The sequence below is a fragment of the Ascaphus truei genome, chromosome 3, assembly GCF_040206685.1.
Source record: "Ascaphus truei isolate aAscTru1 chromosome 3, aAscTru1.hap1, whole genome shotgun sequence".
NCBI lineage: Eukaryota > Metazoa > Chordata > Amphibia > Anura > Ascaphidae > Ascaphus > Ascaphus truei.
Window position 1 is genome coordinate 108,720,974 of NC_134485.1, and position 19,586 is coordinate 108,740,559.

The 19,586-nt window shown below is 44.3% G+C and overlaps 1 protein-coding gene across 6 annotated transcripts in view; it reads right to left on the reverse strand.

Moving 5' to 3' along the window:
• Positions 1-200: 200 nt before the first annotated feature.
• Positions 201-19,586, reverse strand: part of LOC142489105 (apoptosis-inducing factor 3-like) — a 126,285-nt gene continuing 106,899 nt past the window's right edge. For all 6 annotated transcript variants that reach the window (XM_075589311.1, XM_075589313.1, XM_075589310.1 and 3 more), the window contains 6 exons: positions 19,290-19,366; positions 15,295-15,412; positions 4,061-4,159; positions 3,212-3,287; positions 3,008-3,112; positions 201-322 (listed from right to left, as the gene is read on the reverse strand). In XM_075589311.1, the coding sequence (XP_075445426.1) occupies positions 265-322; positions 3,008-3,112; positions 3,212-3,287; positions 4,061-4,159; positions 15,295-15,412; positions 19,290-19,366 (533 nt within the window). In that variant the 3' untranslated portion in view covers positions 201-264. The remainder of the gene's footprint in view (positions 323-3,007; positions 3,113-3,211; positions 3,288-4,060; positions 4,160-15,294; positions 15,413-19,289; positions 19,367-19,586) is intronic.

Consider the following 19,586-nt stretch of genomic DNA (forward strand, 5'->3'; position numbering starts at 1 on the left):
TGAAATTGGTCTATTGTAATTTGACACTCATGGGAGCGTATTGACATGTTCCAGTCTACAGGAAGCAGCACCTCAAAGTTTGAGCGTATTCTCTGAATGGTGTTCTCTGCTGCTGTGTAGCTGGGGTCCTTCTGGTAGCCAGAGAATATTAATAGGACTGGAAAATATCAGTGTACCTCCCAATGCAGACAAGTCTTAAGTGGGTTTAATTCCTTTATTCCAAAGCAAATATAGTTGAGAAAATGTGTTTTAGAGGGAGTGGGACTAACAAGTTGCAGTGTCTTGGGTCCTTCTGGTTATCAAGCTCATAAAATCTTCTGGCCTACAAAGAAAACAACCAATTAATTTTTTTACATCGAGGCCAAGGAACTGAAATGGGAAACACCACAAAATGGAGCAAAAGTATAAGCACAGACCTATAGTATCGCAGTCTCAGCCGTGCTACTACCAATTACACAACATGTAGAGGACCTGATGAAACGTTACTGTTTGGCATGGAAAAACATTTCTCCCCTCAACCCACTACCGGGAGAAGACTTCCCGAGACACTACCACATGTGGGTCATGATGGTTGTATGGCACTATTACCTGCTGTCTTGTAACTCAGTCGAGCCTCAATAAAAGTCCTATTGAAGACTAAAAGTTAATGTTTTTGTACTTGGTGCATACTAGTACTGTCTCTATCTGAGGGCAGAGGTAAACCAGCCCTTTATGAAGTATGGTACCCTGTTGCTACACCAAGAATGGCACAGGACTCCACGTTTGCTGATCACCTGCTGTCTTTGACTTGCCTGGCTTGTCTTATCTGGCTTCTGACAGCTCCTGCCATCTGCACAAATACCTGCAGAAGCGGATTACTTTCTTTTCTGTTCAATGCAGCAGTGGAGGGAATCCATGGGTGTGGGATCATAGTACTATCAATTACATGACCCTGTCGCTTAATCATTAAGCATATTGGCACTGAGGTTTAAACCAGGGGGTGTCAAGGGTCACCAACAAGCCATGTTTTATGGATATACCTTCAGCAAAGGTTAGCTCAGTCACTAATTGAGAGCCACCTGTGCTGAAGCAGTGATGTCCATAAAACCTGGCCTGTTGGTGGCCCCTGAAGACAGAGTTTGACAGTGCCTGGTTTAAAGGCTTGCAGTGTGCATCAGCAGATGTAAATCGTTTTTTTTTTGGTCTCCATTCTGTGAACTGAAGAAGCAATAAAGGCGGTGACAGGATTTCTATTAATCAAAATCACTGGTGGGTGAAATTCTGCATTAAAAACCACCAACCAATTAAAAACATCCCTACATGTTCGAGTAATGCAAAAGGTGAGCAAGTGGCATCTGTAATAGTAAAGTCTGTGTCTGTGTGTGTGCGTATCCTGCAGGAACAAAAACTGTGTTAAATCAAAGATGTAGAAGAGTCACTCCGTGCTGCCGCTGCCAATTGGAAAAGACCCTCTTGCTGCCGTCTGACTAAGGGACTCCACACCCCCTACAAACGTGAGCTCAGACAAGAAAAGAAAATAGGCAGATATTCGCACTAAGGGACACAAACTAGTTTATTAATAACCCCAATAGTAGGATCAATGTAAAACACATACACAAAACACTCAAAGATACGTTAAAAACTAAATCAATGGGCTAGGAGGGGACAGGACAGCAACGCAGCAACACTGTGCAGCCAAAAGAAGGGGTCCGCACCCAATCTGTTAACGTACCAGGCAGCAGAGAGACACGACGAAGCACTACGTGCGAAACGCGCAGAGGTCACGTGAGACTGTTCCCGTGGAGTTTTTGCGGCGGAGGCTGTGCAGGATCACTCGTGTCTCTCTGCTGCCTGGTACGTTAACAGATTGGGTGCGGGCCCCTTCTTTTGGCTGCACAGTGTTGATGCGTTGCTGTCCTGTCCCCCTCCTAGCCCATTGATTTAGTTTTTAACGTATCTTTGAGTGTTTTAATTGTGTATGTGTTTTACATTGATCCTACTATTGGGGTTATTAATAAACTAGTTTGTGTCCCTTAGTGCGCCTATCTGCCTATTTTCTATTCTTAAATCAAAGATGTCCCTGAGGTTAACAAATACAGGATGTAATAATAAAAGAAAAACAGAAAACCTTGAAATAACTGCCATTTCAGGTAACCCTGGTGCAGGTCCCATAGGCATAGGGGACCAAACCTAATTTTTGTCGTATTTTTTATTCTATCCTGTGTACTGTTTGTTCACCTTAGCAATGCCTCTGGTGTTGGTTTATTTTAAAGATGGGGGAACTGCCAGAAGTGAGGCTTCTTGCTGATCTGTATTGTTTTAATTAGACTTTTTGCTCTACATTGGTTTCTTCTCTGTATAGTGTTGTAGACCCCTGCTTGTATTTGTGTGGAACTGTACAAAATGGCTGCCGTGTTCTCCAGTGAATTGTTTTGCGGTCTGTCTTTTATACATGTTTTCATATGACTCATTTGGCTGACGACGTAATAAAACAATGAATGTTGCATTTGTCTCCTGTCTTATTTTTCTCAGAGATTTGTATCTTTGCAGTATGATTCAAATACTAATATTAATCTACTTTAACCAACAAAGAGTGGGAAGGAAAGGTCTGACATTGCAAAGCATTTGGGCCCCTGTAATAAACTGTCTGACTTATAACTGTGGTGTCTAATAAAGCTTTTTTAATAGCTTGACAACTTTCAGACTAAACAATTGAAAGTATCCTACTTATTATTATAGGATAAATATACCACGACCTTTTAAAATGGTTCCAAACAGCTTTGCTCTCTGACAAAGCACAGTCCAATTATGTTCTGGTCTCCCTTCGGGTACTGTACTTGGGTATAGACTCCTTGTGAATAACTTGAGTACATCTTAAGAATTATCCATTTTCTACGAGCGTTGTTGAAAGCTTTGCTGCTAGAGGGCTCTTCAATGCATTGATTGCTGTGCAGGTCACTAGCCAGCAAATGGGTTGTGTTGCACGTACATATCTGTTCTTGAATAGTTAGCATATTTGGCTACTTACAGCACCTCCTCCTTAGTGATTCTTCTCCCAGAGAGCATGACGTCTGCTACCTGTGACACCATAGGGTCAAAGTTCATACTTGACACAGCAACGACAAAATCATCCCTGAATGGAAAACAAATGTAATCAGATTAATGGCTGAAAAAGGGTGCAGACCATAGGAGGATGGCTAGGGATTCACATTTCAGCAGTGTGTTCACTTACTTTATGTAAAAGGCCAAGAACTTAAATTCTTCCAGGCTCCCTTTCACCACGATCTGTGTGTATCCTTCTCCAAAACCTGCAAGTTGGAGTAAACAAACTAAATGTACAGTGAGATTTCACTCTTACATACTAAAATAAAAAGTGTATCTGATGAAGATGCCTCTCCCACTAAAGGAGATAAAGTGTTCTTAAAAGGCCATTATGGTCTGGGACCACTGGACTAATGGGTACTATGTAGAATTTGTTGACTTCACCTATCCATGTTAGTCTTAGATCTTTACCTAGTCTCTCGTGATAGAATCTAGTCTTATCTTGTAGAAACACAGGAAAGAGGCGCTCCCAGTGATATACGTAATCACTTTCAGTATATGTGACTTGGATGTCAATAACAATTGAAAAATAACAGTGAAGAAATGAAGCGCCAACTATTAGACTGTGTTCAGTCTTTTAGATAGATGGAAAAAAAATCAGTTGGTGGAGCGCAAAATATAACGGATAAATGGTGACCATGATAAATGAGAAAGATGTCCCCATGGACTCCCTACGAGGAAATGTTTGTAGATTAGATATTGGTTTTCCTCCTGGGTCCATACTGGTATATTGTCCCACTGCTCACTCAATAACAAAATGCTACAGAACTGGAATACTCAACCAATGATTGTTGGCTCAATTGCCTGTTTCATTGTCAATCTGCTAATCCCTTTGTTTAGCCAAGGAATGTGTTGCAGACCCTTCTGATAGCTATGGGGATAACCAGAACACTTTTTTCTTTAGCTTCACATACAATGCTAATGAAATGCAGTAACTGACCTGCCCACACAGCGTAGCGTAGCAGGCTAATGGACCCACCTGCATAGCGGATGCTTTTCCCCAGTAGAGATGTCCAGAAGAAGGGCACAGAGTTCACAGGTACCTGTTTACTCAGCATGTTCAGTGCAGCAATACGGCCTACAAAAAAATGCATAGTTTACAGGTGGGGGGAGTCATTTAAAAATTGTACCAAATACAGAAGGATTTACAATGCATCTGATCTCAGGCGCGCTATTAGAGAGGGTTGGGGTTCCTTACAATGCATCTGATCTCAGACACATTATTAGAGAGGGTTGGGGTTCCTTACAATGCATCTGATCTCAGACGCACTATTAAAGAGGGTTGGGGTTCCGTACAATGCATCTGATCTCGGACAATTTTAGAGAGGGTTGGGGTTCCTTACAATGCATCTGATCTCAGACAAGCTATTAGAGAGGGTTGGGGTTCCTAACAATGCATCAGATCTCAGGCACACTATTAGAGAGGGCTGGAGTTAAACAGAATTTCAGAATACAGGCATACCCCGCATTAACGTACGCAATGGGACCGGAGCATGTATGTAAAGTGAAAATGTACTTAAAGTGAAGCACTACCTTTTCCCACTTATCGATGCATGTACTGTACTGCAATCGTCATATACGTGCATAACTGATGTAAATAACGCATTTGTAACAGGCTCTGTAGTCTCCCTGCTTGTGCACAGCTTCGGTACAGGTAGGGAGCCTGTATTGCTGTTCAGGACATGCTGACAGGCGCATGCGTGAGCTGCCGTTTGCCTATTGGGCGATATGTACTTACTCGCGAGTGTACTTAAAGTGAGTGTACTTAAAGCGGGGTATGCCTGTATAATACAATAAAGGATTCCTTAAAAAAAAAAAAAAAAAGGTTTTGAAAACCACTGCCCAAATATATTCTATACTGTAAATAATTCACAAGAGACTGTAGTTTCCAGCCGACCTCTTCACCTGATGGTTCCTGCTTGGTGAACAATAAACAAAACAACGCCTAGGATTAAAAATGCAACACCTGTGTATGCGAGGCAATATATTGTAGGCCCTTTGAACACTGAAAGGGTTAAAACACTGGCATTTCCGACTAGCTTCAACTTTGAGGATTGTGGAATGCATCTTTTTTTTTTTTTGAGTTATACAGTTGCTGGATTTTATGATTACTGATCTGAGATCCAAATATAGTAATGACTCTTCACGAGAAATACCTTGGAAAATATATATATTATTAACGCCTTTAATGCCCTACAGCCTTACAGTGTACGTCATGAAGGCCGACACGGCAGTGGCTCCGCAGCGATCACGATGATTAGCAAGTGCCGGAGGTGGCAAGGAGTTAAACAGGCTGTCTGCCCGGAACCAAAGTGCTGGCGAGGACATGTTAATAATAATCGGTTGTTCTTGTAATTGCTTGTTCATGTTTAACTCTTTCCCTGCTAGATGCTTTGTGGGCAGCTAACAAACAAAACAAAAAAAGTAAAAGGCGCAACCCACCCTAACTAACCTCTACTTTGGTTTTTTACAGGAGTGGAACGGGGTCACTATTTTGAGCCCTGTCCCTCTACCCTTGTTTCCGAGACACTTAAATTCAGCAGCAACAGTATGGCTGTCTGGTTTTTAAAGGGGATTTAAATTGCCGTCCAATAGGATGCCTCAACTGGTGATGTTGCAGCTTTCTATTGGCCTGAGATTTGACAGCCATTTTGTTTCCCCTGATGGAGATTTAAACCTGGTAACTTCTCTGGTAAGTATCTCTGGTCCCCGGAGCTGAACATAGTGGCGTTTGATTCTATTTACTATTTTTAGCAGGGTGGTTGCAACCCTGTAAAAATGCGTGTTTAAGCGGCATTAGGTAACAAAGTAATGCTGAGCAGGATATACACATCTTTTTGAGGCCTCGTTGAATATCATTAACCATTTGTTGTAATGATAAAAATTTGCTCGTATCGCGCTGTACAACAAATGTTGCAGGTGTAATAACTTTGATGCCTGAGGCACAGGGAGATAAAGTAACTTGCCCAAACTCATAAGGATTCCCCCGCTGCAGTATTACCAGTGAGCTACTTTCAGCCTTTGTACAGTACGTATTAATATTGTGTATATAGCACCTCCAGGGTACTCAGCACATCAGGGAAGACTTAAGAATACAGGGAATCTTCTTTCTTCTGTATCAGATCACCACTATTAACATATGTATGTATATCTTTATTTACAGTGAACGTAGCGCTTTCCAAAATTGACCACACAGTACAGGGAATTATAATACAATAAGTGCAACAAACAAACTCAGACAAGAGGAAAGGAAACCCCTACCCCGCAGAGCTTACAATCTATGTTTCCATTATGTAATCGAGGCATGCAAGGCAATAAATTACAGGTCCATTAACCACGAAGGGTGTGTGTGTGTGTGTGTGTGTGTGTGTGTGTGTGTGTGTGTGTGTGTGTGTGTGTGTGTGTGTGTGTGTGTGTGTGTTGTAAAAATCCATAATTACTCTTCATGAGCAATGTCTTGGAAAAATATATATATAATTAACGCCTTTAATGTGATTAGCGCCTCGGGTACAGAACAGACTTTAGAATGCAAGGAATCTTCTTTCTACAGGTACAAGACTATCCGATTACCGCCGTTATCCTTTCCATTTACCATCACGGACCTCCCAGCAAAAGAGGAGTTCTTTAGTTGCGCATTTTAGTCAAGAATGGGAAGCCTGTAATCACAGAGCACTTTGGATTCCAACAAGTGGCTGGCAGAATACAAAACAGACATTGTAAGATTTATGAAGTCAGAGTCTTCCCTTGTGAAAATGAAAGAGAAAGCTTGAAGGATTCAATGTTTGAGCCAACAGTATACAAAAATGGTTTTATTAGTCTCGTGTTTTGTATACAAAAGTCTGACAATGATGTCGCATGTATAAATGTTATAATAATCCTTGATTACACGTATCACTTTTTTTTTTTAAATGTAAAGGGATTAAACTGATCTGTGACATTATTGGTATTAATGATATTGTGCTAGGCAGAGTTAGGTTAAGAGTTAGTGACAGGGATATAAATTCAGAGCTATGAATAGATCTTAATTCCTTTCTATAAAATATATTACTAGATTATTTGTATAATATTTGTTTTCTATATAGCAGGTGGCACTTATTTCAGTCACACATAATTTGCACCCATTACTATAAGCCCCTCATTCTGTTTAGCGTGGCAGTTACCTTGTACGTAAAACATAGCAATACTGTATGTTCTTCTAACGATGGATATACCCTAGTGCCGAACCCAGCAATTCCACAGACGACCCGTATGGACAGAAACGAAAAAAACATCCCATCCAAACCACTGCTTATCAATATTAAAAACTCCATTCTTGATTGATGAAATAGGAAAAAGACAATAAAAAGGAATGAAATGCAGCAGTTATGCAGCATTTGATAAATACATCGGACATAACAAAACGTTACTTCTAGTGGATTGTCGGCGTTAAAGAAGCATTGAAAGTTGTAAGGACACAACATGGGCTGGCAGCACTGGGTGTCCATCTCGCTAATAGCCATTCATACAATTGCCTTCCGTCAGAATGTCAAATCCATTTTTTAGAAGGATGTGTTTAGCATCATGGATACAATACCAACAAAATGCAATAAGGGTTCACCGCTACAGCCTAATAAACTGAGGAACGGAGAAGGAAGAGGGAGGGGTGCTGATGGGTAAGTTAAATATGATAAACTGAAGAGGAAAAGTAATCCAACTAATTGCGCTCGTACTCCCTAAACTGAATGATTTGGTCTATAATTTAAAATTAATCTTTAATAAATCATAAATACTAAAATAATGGTGATTATAATAAACAACAATGGACACACACTAACGATCCTGTGTCGAGTGCATATGGCACTCTGGATCAACAATGTTAAAACAGATAATTGAGTTTGATTGGATCAATTAACCGAAAGGGGTCTGATATGCAGATCTCCCTTGCAAAATGGTGTTACTAGATATATAGGGGTGGAGAATGTGCCGTGAGTGAACACAGGGGTAGTGCTGCTCTGGGAGCACTTAATTAATCAATAACTCAATTACGTAGGTGTACCAGACAATGATGTAATGAGTTGCATCTGTGAGAGTAAGAAGCAACCTGTTTTCCTGCACCTAAGGCTGAGTCCATACAGACTTCAGCCGTGCGGAGGCGCGCGGAGGCTGAGGGAAAGCGGGTGCTTTCCCTGGCCTTAGACCGCGCGCCGTCCGGGGGCGTGTTGGGGGGGGTGGAGGGGGCCTGTGACATCACAGAGCTGGTTCGCCCTCATTGGGCGAACCGCTCACGTGACCGACCCTGCGCTCCGGCGAGCTCAGAAACGTAACATTTGTTAAGACACGCTTCCGCAAGCGTGCGCGAGCCCCTGCAAAAGCCGCTCTCATTGCGGCTGCAGGGGCTCACTGCCGAGCAGCAGCGCGCCTCAGCACAGGTCACGCCTAAGCGCTGACCATGCCCGAGGCCTGAGAAGTCTGTGACTTCCCAAGGTTTGGTGCAAATAGTAACACAAAGAACACACACTATACCTTAGTGTCAACACCTATCTCTGCTCAGAGATAAATCAACTGAATAGTGATACTGAAGGGATACAGTGTACAGTACACAATACAATACACACTAAAGCTTCAATGAATTGGCTAGAGAGTGTGATGTGGTTGTAAGCTGATACCTATATATACAGTATATATATATGAACAGGTTATTACCCTAGCAGGACAGTGAGAAGTATATAATCGTGACAGAGTGATGGTGCAAAAACAGGTGTTAAACAATACTAGTGATCACTACAAATAAAGTGAAATATTAATCAATACATTATTGGTGACTTTGGTGACTCAAATAGTGCCAAATGAAGTGATTAATAAAAGTTGCAACTCCCTGCTCAAACCCTCTGGAAGGGACTGTCTTACCCAGAAGGTCGATACGTATTCTCGCAACCAGGGGGAGCATATAGGAGAAAAGCAACAACAAAAAACAATCTAAGTGCAGACAATACAGTTCAATGTGAGTTATTGTAATGGGTGACTTGGCTCTTATGTGCAGCCCACTCACAAGATAGTAGTAGTGTATGGGCAACAACAGGTAACTTGGATCTGTGGAATCTTCTATATATAGGCAGAGATGCACTCCCACTCAGATATCAACATGGTTATAGCATGGAAGGACAAAGAAAAGTACCCATGGTGCAGATCAATGGTACAAAATTATTGCTTTATAATGATGCTAAAAATTGCGCACTCACAATGTAAAAATAGTAAAACAGCATGTATCACTCAAGGTGAAAGTGGTTAAGGTCGGATACTGCGATCAAGCCACACAATGGAGATATTCAACTGTAAACGCAAGCAGATCTCTTCCATTCCTTCGCCCTTAACAGCAATTAGGTCTAACCCCGAATTCACGGCAGCACACAACTCGAATATCTTTAAGCAATGGGATGAGAAAGAGCTATCCAAACTAGGAGACATGCAGAAAGGCGGCAGGGTTAAATCATTTATGGGGATAAGAGAGGAATATGATATTTCAAGCGCACAAATATTTCAATACATACAGCTGGCCCATTATGTCTCCTCGATACAACCAAGAGACACTTGGAACAGACCACTCACCAACTTTGAGAGCCTGTTCCAACGGGGTCAATATAACAAAGGGACGATTGCCCAATTTTACCAGACACTATTGAAACAACACGAAGGACAAACAAGCAAAAACATCTCAGAATGGGAACATGATATAGGGAACCCTTTAGAGGACGAGGACTGGGAAGAAATCCATGAAAGGATAGCTAGAGCCTCTCGCTGCTCACTGATCAGGGAAACAAACCTGAAAGTCCTACACAGGTGGTATTATACACCAGCGCGACTCCACTCATTCTTCCCGCTAACCTCCCCTATGTGCTGGCACAAATGTGGTCAAATAGGCACATTTAAGCACATCTGGTGGTCCTGCCCTAAGATAATCCTTTTTTGGGGTAGAATCAGACGGCTAATAGAAGAGGTAACAGGTTTGGATTTACTCTGGAACATAGAAACAGTGTTCTTACTAAAACCTACCGAGGGACTGGTGAGAAAAATAGATTTTCTGATAACACAGATCCTATCAGCAGCCAAAACACTAATCGCAAAACACTGGAAACAGAACGACCCCCCCCCCCCCCTATCACTGAGGTTCTGCACAAAATAAATTATATAATGACAATGGAGAGACTCACAAGTCTAATCCAAGACAGGTAAAATACATTCCTGACAACATGGGATCCATGGGAGACATACATTTGGAAGAACCCAATTGGAACTACGAAATAAGGAGATTGCTAATGGCTAAGCAGAATTAGACTTGGTTAAGGATGTAACAAGTATACTTGAATGTACGCTCCCTGCGTGGAGTCCAAGATGGATGTCACCCTACTACCCCCCCCCCCCCCCCCACACGTAACATTTTTTACTTTCTGTACCCACTACCCCCCCCCCTCTTTTTCCTTTGTCCCTTTTATGTTATCATGTTCTGATTTGAAAAATAAAAAAATATAAGTTGAAAAAAAACAAAAAAAACATGTAGGATATTGCTTGGTCTGCAGCTTTAACATGGAGCCCTATAAACGTATGCCTGCAGTATTAAACAGCTTTTCAGCACAGACTGGGTTAAAGTGCACAGCCAGTAAACCTACTCACAGACAGCTATTTCGACCTTTTAGGTGTCTTCAGTGTGAGGCTGGTTATACTGGCTTTGCAATGTGAAGCTGGGATAAAACTATTCCAGGACTATCCTCGTCGTAGCAGGGACTGTAATATTTGCCAGACTTCCTTGAAGGCACACGTCTTTCTTAAACCTTATTAACGCTAGCAGAAAGACTCACTCTGTACTAGAGATTATCCAAATAATAAAAAAAAAAAGGTACTGCCAGGTTTGGCTGCCGTCCCGTTAAATAAATGAACTCAATAAAGGACAGGCATTTGTCTCTCGGCCTTAAAGTGTGATGTGTAGGGGGGGGGGGAGCTGGAAGTTGCTCATATAAAGGGCATTGTGGAGTCAACTGCAGAAATTAACCCATACGAGCACCGCAAGTAATGGGTCTCACGCACTCAACATGGGAGACCTTTAAAGAAAGGTCGTTTTTTTCTTCTCTGTCATTTCGGTATTGGCAAAAGAAATAAGTATACCCAGAGGTCAAATACGGCTTCCACAAGCCTGTTATAGGCATACCCCGCATTAAAGTACGCAATGGGACCGGAGCATCTATGTAAAGTGAAAATTTACTTAAAGTGAAGCACTACCTTTTTTCACTTATCAATGCATGTACTGTACTGCAATCGTTATATACGTGTGTAGCCCTTTTTCTGACGCTCCCAAAGAGACTATGGGTACTGCACACAACCTGTGGCTCCAGGAGATCTGAGCCTTCGCTAGCTGGGAGCATGGGGTAAAACTTATTAGCGCAGCGCCTCCACTTACCCAGGATCCCCGTGATGTGAGATTGCCCTGGGCAAGAATCATAACAACACACATATGATTGAAACCAGTTTTACTGTAATGCAATATTAACCTTATCACTTTATCATAGTAATCCACACATAACATATAACCTTATACTACAACGCTCATAACACTAGTGGCTCGGCCACTCTTATCAGGAGTAACGTCTCCGTCCCCTCACCGCGTGCCCCACACACCGTGTCCATGTATGGTACTATATTTGTATAGGCTCAGTCCTTTGGCCACTTCACTAGTGTCCCCAAAGAGTTACGCCTAAGGCAGGATCAGTGCCTGTTGTCCGGTGTTGGTGCACATGATGTAAATAATACCTTCCGGTCACGGCGGTGACCGGCAACAGCTTCAAAAAGGATCCGTCGATCCAACACCTGGCTGCCAGATGTCACGGTGTCCAGCCGTCTGGTCCCAGATGACTGCAACTGCCGCAACTCTGTGCTTTGTCCCTAACTGGTACTCAGTAAGGTGAAAGTGTCTACCACTATAGGGCGTCCCTGCAGCACAGCAACCTACTGTGACTCAGGGGATTCTCCTAGGTGTCTGCGGGGAAAAGCTATCCTATGCAGGCGGGTCACGGACCCCCTGCACCCACTCTACCTCTTCCTTCACCTCCCGGATCCCCTCTCACTAGCTCCTCTCAATAACTGCTGCAGCTGCACTGCACTCACAGCCCTGTGTCTTCTTGTCAGCGCACACAGCACTGACAGCTGTGTCACTGACAAGACTACACACACACACAACGAAGGGCAGGGTCCCTACTCCCCTCCTTTCACATAGTCCCAGCACTGTTGAGCACCATCAGCGTGTACAAGCTGGAATGCACGGCGGACATCAGCAGCATACCCCCTGACACCTTGGCGCCGCGCGCATGCGCGGAGGACTCAGAATACCATAGAGATTATGATAGAGTTGCTGGCGCCGCGCGCATGCGCGAGAATAACGATTCTTAGTGGCTTAGACACAAATCATGACATCACGATTTGGCGCGAAAATAAGGCAGTCAGCTGTATATAAATTGTAGCTTTTAACCTAAACAGCACTTCTTGATAAAGTTCCTTGAACGAAACGCGTTGAAGGTTTGCTGTTGTCCCACACCATGAATTAAATAAAGGACTATTTTTTCTGCAAGACCTGCTCCTCCTTATTGCTGTGCGCTGCACACCCTGGATTTGGATCCCTACCTTAGGGCCTTCCCTCAGAACCTACCCACTAACCTAGTGGGGAGTGGGGCCTACCTGGGACCTGGGGATAACCTGACCTGGTGTAGGAGCCACTTGCTCCCTACACCCTTCCTCCCCCTTCCTGCTCCCAGCTCCAACTGCCGTTCCTAAGCCCGCAAAAAGTATCTCTTTCCCTGCTCTAGGGAATACTTGGCCCTCATTGGCCACTCGGGGACACCTGGAGTATTTGGCCCTAAGCCTCATGAGAACTGTAGTCCCGTGGAGGCTGCTGTAGCATTGGGGCCGCGTGCGCGCTTGTCCAGTGCATGCGCGACTCCCGTCATGGCGGCCCCCGCTAGCCGGGTGCGCCGCAGAGCCTCGGAGCGCTCCCTGCTCCGGCCCCCACCTTCTCGGCGTGCCGGCGGGTCTGTCGCTGCCTCCGGCGGCACCCGCGACCACTCGGCGCGCAGACCTGGGGGTCTCTGGAGCAGAAAAGAGACTGGGGCTACACGTGCATAACTCGTAAATAACGCATTTGTAACGGGCTCTATAGTCTCCCCGCTTGCGCACAGCTTCGGTACAGGTAGGGAGCCGGTATTGCAGTTCAGGACGTGCTGACAGGCGCATGTGTGAGCTAGCGTTTGCCTATTGGGCGATATGTCCTTACTCGCGAGTGTACTTCAAGTGAGTGTCCTTAAACCGGGGTATGCCTGTATAATGTTATGCGGCATACAGTGTTTTAAGTGAAAATATTAATATAGTGGCCACGGATTCGGTTTTTTTCACCTTCAAGTCAAAGGAAAGTACTGTAGGTAGAAAACAGGTAATCATTTCAAGCAGAGTGTTTGGATCATTTTGGTCTCTATTCCGAGTTCTATAGATTTGCATTGTGAAGCCAAGCTGCCTGTGAACCACACAAGTAGTTACAGAGATGTCCTATGTAATCAGAAGCAGCATTGCAGCTTGAATGCAGTATTATCTCGTGTGTCTGTTCTACAAAACGGTTGCAAGTTATTGTCTTGGTTTTGCCTTAGCCCAGGGTGCTCCTGTTCTCAAGCCCTCCCCCTCAACAGGCCAGGTTTTCAGGATATCCCTGATTCAGCACAGGTGGCGCAATCAGTCCCTGCTTCAGCACAGGTGACTCAATCAGTGGCTCAGTCAAAGACCAAACCACTGATTGAGCCACCTGTGCTGAAGCAGGGGATATCCTGAAAACCTGACCTGTTGAGGGGGGTCTTGAGGACTGTGATGGAGAACCCCTGCCGTAGCATGTAGTTTTGGATGAATGTTTTGTATAATGCTGTCAATGACCCAGGCAAGACTTAAATCTTCATTATCTGTACTTTAGTGAAGGTGGGGATATATATATTTTATTTTTTTATATAACAATTTTCCTGTGTGTGATCCAAAATCTCAATCATTATAATCTGTTTATTTGTGGTAGCGAAGGGTCCAAGACAGGGTTAGACCACGCCTGTCCTCAAGTGTTTTAAGGCTATCCCTGCTTTAGCACAGGTGGATCAATCAGAATGACTGCGCCACTGAATGAGCCACCTGTGCTAACACAGTGATATCCTCAAAACGTGGCCTGTTGGTGGCACTTGAGGCCTGGAGTTGCCTACCCCTGGCCTAGGAGGTTACAAATACAAGCTGGGAGAAAATGAGCTCCAGAGATAATACATTGTTGGCTAATTCTTGATATAAGCTTTCAAAGGTTTCCTGCTTTGACTCGGCTGGAGAAGGGACCTGAATCATTTTGTACGTGTGCAGCATTAAACCACCAGTTCACCATCTACATTATTTTCATTTTCCGCCTGTTGGATCCTGCCGAATTGGGCAAAAAGCACAAAACATTCCATTCCAACTAGCAGACTAATACGCTGTTACTCTCTCGGGTCTTCCAGCTGTATATGGTTTTTATTACAGCGTTAGAATGTGGATAGCAGAGCGTAGCATTCCAGCAGAGCTGGGGAGAGCAAAGCAGCACCAATAAATGCAAGAATGCTAGGGGTACATGCCGAGAAACCCTATGGTAGAGGGAGGAACTCACCCGTAGTCGTTAATCTGGTAGTCTATACTAGGTGGAGGATTGGAGACAGATATCGGCCCTGCTCCCACAACGTAGCGGCAGCGTGTTGCGGCGTCATGTGACGTTGCGTTGTCATGGCCGTGTGTCGCCATGACAACGCGACGCTGTCGGAGATGCCGCTCCGGCAAGAGGCACAGAGACCCTGCGCAATCAGTTTAATTGTTGTGGGGAAGAGCGTGGGGCCTCTGTAACCGCTATCCAGCCCCCCTCCTTACACCACCCCATGGACCCACCAGACATTTGCCCGGTTACCCAATCCGCCCGGATGGACTAAATGGTTTTATCCTATATTTCTATGTAAAATACCAGACCACAAAAGCATTAGCATTTCAGATACCCACATTACAAGTTGCAGTTTGAGTTGGAAAATGACACACACATACACACACACACACGTGATATAACAGTTGACAAACATTACAGAGAATAGGTACGTAGACAGCTGCTTCTAACAGCCTGAATATGCCAATGAATCCCCGCCCACTTTGTATACTCCGTACCGTGAGAATGTGCCATCTGCCAGTGCCCAACGTTAGCCCTGCGCCCTTCCATCATGGCGAGGGGGAAGGATACCACGTCTCCTGCTGCAAAGATGTTGGGGACACTGCTACGCATGTACTGGAGATGAGAAGGAAACGGTCACACGATGGAAGGTCTGGCATCTCTGCTACCTGTAGCTCTGTACACTGTTACAAGTCACTTCGCTGCACACATAGGCCAATAAAACAATAAAAAGGAGGCCCATCAGTGCAGCGCCATGATGACCTCAACCTGCTCTAGAGGTGCAATCATTAGAGGTGCAAATGTGGGACATTAGAAGTGATATGTTCCTGCAGTGATCCCAAACCTCTTTGCAGGGCCCTGAACCAGACCACTCATTTCAACTACCAATAGATAGCCAATTCATATCAAATGAACGCTTTTGGAGGCAAAATGACTGTAGTTATTAAACTTCAGCTTTGAAAATAATGGAAGATTTCCTACAAAATCCTGATTCGTTCCATTGCAAAATGAGCTCCTTTTTACAGCCATTTTATGTATTTTACGCGACTGCAAAATTAAAGTCCAGCGTTGTACCGCAGCTTGATTTTATATATTGGTTTGGTAATCATCCTGATCATTTTTGTCAAATAATAAAGGAGAAACAAAAAAACACTTTATTTCTCCCCCCCCTGAAGTATACTGAGATATAAAAACCAAGAACAGCTTTTAAATTAGTATTCGTCTTTCCGACGACGATTAAACATTAGTGCGGTATTAACATCAGTGCTTTTAGCATTAAAAGTAATCCCGGACGTTTGCCACCAGGGCACTGGGATCACTATGCCAGCAATTAAATGCTCTTCCCCCCAGTTTCCGAGAAGAACAGGAAGTGCTCCTCTCTCGTTCTTGTTGGGAACCACTGCAGCGATCTAGCGATCTGCAGCTCTAGACGCAAGCAGAAACCCTATGGTATTCTCGGAAGGTTACTAAATGCGCCAGCAAAACGGCTCTTGTCACGTTCATAGAATGTCCTCAGGGCACTACGAGGATTTTAAAGGGGCAATTCATGTGTTTTTTTTTACTTTTTTATTATTTTTTAACATAAGTTTGGAGCAGAGGGTCTCCGTAGCTGAACCCCACTAATTGTAGCTCTGGGCACCCCCTGCTTCCCGAGATAAAGGCCAACAAAGGGGGTGCCGGTATCTCGGCAAAGTTTAAAGCTCCCGCGTCACACCGGCCAATGGGAAGCTGCACCTGATGACGTCACAGCTTTCTATTGGCCCACAGAGAGCGGGAGCTTTTAAACTCTGCCATGACATGAATCCAGCTAGCCGAGCAGCTGCCGGCACCCCGTACAGAGGCATCCCCGGAAGAAGGGTGCCAGAGCTAAAATTTACGGGGTTCAGCTCTGGAGACCCCCTGCTTCAATCCTATGTTAAAAAAAAAAAAAAAAGAATTGCTAGCTTGGATTACCTCTGAAGTACGTTCTCATGTTTGAAAATGCCCTGAATATTGACAAAACCTGCGGCAGCTGGCTGTCCCCAAGGGGAGAATCAATATATTACATCTTAGGGGTTGCCACCACTCACGTATTTGGATACCTGGGAAAGTCTTGTACAACTCCAGGTCCCTACCACTTCCAAAGATAGTGGGAGGGCTGGTTCTGGTATTTAACTAGCGATCAATATGTAGAAATACAATTTCCTCTAAACAAATAAATACATAACTGAAAGGGAATTGCATGTTGATATCCCTCTGAAAATGAACATTGTGCTATGTATTTTGATTCTGTGCAGGGCTGCTGACAGGGGGGGGGAAAGCCGAGACCAGTGTCCAGTGCCCAGTGGTAGTGGGGGGCCCAGCCATCTGGACAAAGCAGTTGGGCCCAACTTCTTTGCCCGGCTGCTGGTCCTCTCATTGCCACCAGGCCCCGGCTCTCAACGGCTGCGGGCCTCCCTCACTGACGCTCCCACACCGAGCCTCTGACATCGCGCGCCGAAAGCGAGCTGGGCCCAGGCACCGTTATGAGAGGGAAGCCCGGCGCGCGCTAGCGTCAGAGGCTCAGCGTGGGATAGTGTCAGTGAGGGAGAGAGGCCCGGCGCGGGACAGTGAGGGAGGCCCGACAAGAGGCCAGCAGTAGCTGGGGGAGAGCAGGGGCGGCAGAGGCCTGAGACCATTGCCACCCACAGCTCTTTCCTTGACCAAACTATGCATGGTCTCAGATGCTCAGCTAGTAACCCGGAGAAAATAGGAAACAAAATCCTAGACATCCAATAGAGCAACAAAACATTCAAAATGCATTCAAGAGTGGTGCATATCCCCAAAAATGTGGCCAAACTATCCATGTGAAATATGAAAGGAAAAAGGAGACCACCCACTCAATTAGAAGCTTCACTGTCTGAGCCGCAACATTTCAGAATCACGTCTTGGAAGACATCCTCTAGATAAAATCAATTGCCTTTTAAGGAGCAAGCAATACATTTAAAAAAAAGCCATGTTTCAGGCCCACAACGGCCTTTCATCAGGTAGGACCACCTACCTGCTGTATTCCCTGCTCCTTTGAAATGAAAAGGCAATTCATTTTCAGCAGCAAATGTCTTCCAAGAAGTGATTCTGGAGAAATGATGCTAGTACTGAGACTGTGAACTCTGCCTATTGATGGTGCTGTCTTCTTCATATTTCAAGCTAGTAACCCACCAGCTTTGCCCTCTAGCCCACACCATGAGCCAGCAGAACAGTCCATGCTTTGGGTTTTCAAAATGATGGTTAGGAAGCCGTAGCAGTGGGCAGTGAGAATCAGTGTTTTTGACATGTTGTAATGCACCAAAAATGATTTGCAGATTTGCATTCAAAGTTTACCAAGTTGAAAGTAACTTTTATTCGGCATTGCATGGACTTCCTACAGGTGCTTCCAAAGCCATATTAAAACCTTACTCTGCTTGTTTTAAAGTTTCCCTTCTTTTTAGTTCTTACAGAATATTATTAAGACTAATAACCTCAATCTTGGTTTCCAGCATTTATATGCTGCACATTGACCACTGTTAGGACCTGCATAGTGGACATGCCGTGAAGTGGCTGCAGGATTATAATGCTTCGGCCAAAGGGTTTAACTAAATGACCCTTACTCATGAGAAAACTAACATTGAAGTATTTAACTATGTATTTTGTCATATTGGATGTAGCACTGGGTATGAAACTATATATACAGAAGTTGAGGAAAATGTGAGCCTTTTCTACATTTCCCTTGATCAGAGTTCCCACATCATACTGCAAGTCAGCAGAAGCTGAGGACATCTCCCTCACTCCCATCTGTGTCGGGCACTTACACTTTCAGCTTAATGTACGTAACACTATGTGTTGCACCACAACAACCTGTTTCTCAGCGCCTCCCCTTGAAATCCCTCTCCTGGCTTCCTATCAAATTCTGTATCACACATTCAATTCTCCTCCTCACTTTTAAAGCTTTACATTCTTCTGCCCCTCCTTACATCTCAGCCCTAATTTCTCGCTATGCACCATCCAGACTCTTGCATTCCGCTCAAGGATGTCGTCTCTCTACCCCCTTTGTATCTAAAGCCCTCTCCCGCGTTTAACCTCTCTTACTGACTGCCCCACACCTCTGGAATGCCCTTCCCCTCAATACCTGACTAGCGCCCTCTCTATCCACCTTTAAGACCCACCTTAAGACACATTTGCTTAAAGAAGCATATGAGTAGCACCGTGGCAAATACTTTATACATGATACATAAAGCTTGGCCCCCTCAGACGCACTTACCAGAATGCCCTCCTACTGTCTCTGTACGTTCTTCCTCCTACCAATTAGATTGTAAGCTCTTCGGAGCAGGGTCTCTTCCTAAATGTTACTTTTATGACTGAAGCACTTCTTCCCATGATCTGTTATTTGTATTATTTGTTATGTATATGATCGTCACGTGTATTATTGCTGTGAAGCGCCATGTACACTAATAGCGCTATATAAAAAAAGATATACATACATACATACAACACTCACCTGATCTACATAGACGGCACCTGTACTATCCACAGCGACCTTGCTGCCTTTCAGGAAGCGGGATACAGGGGATACACCTGAGAGGGGAAGACAGAATATAACAATCACTGCAGGGGAGGCCAGAGCTCAATATTCTACCTGATCTATTCTGTAACGTTAACCATGTCTCTGCCAGAGGAAGCTTAATGCACTGAGTAAAGCTATACGTCTAACTCAGGGGAGGTCAACTCCAGTCCTCAAATGCCATCAACAGGTCAGGTTTAAAAAGATATTGTGCTTCAGCATAGGGGGCCCAAT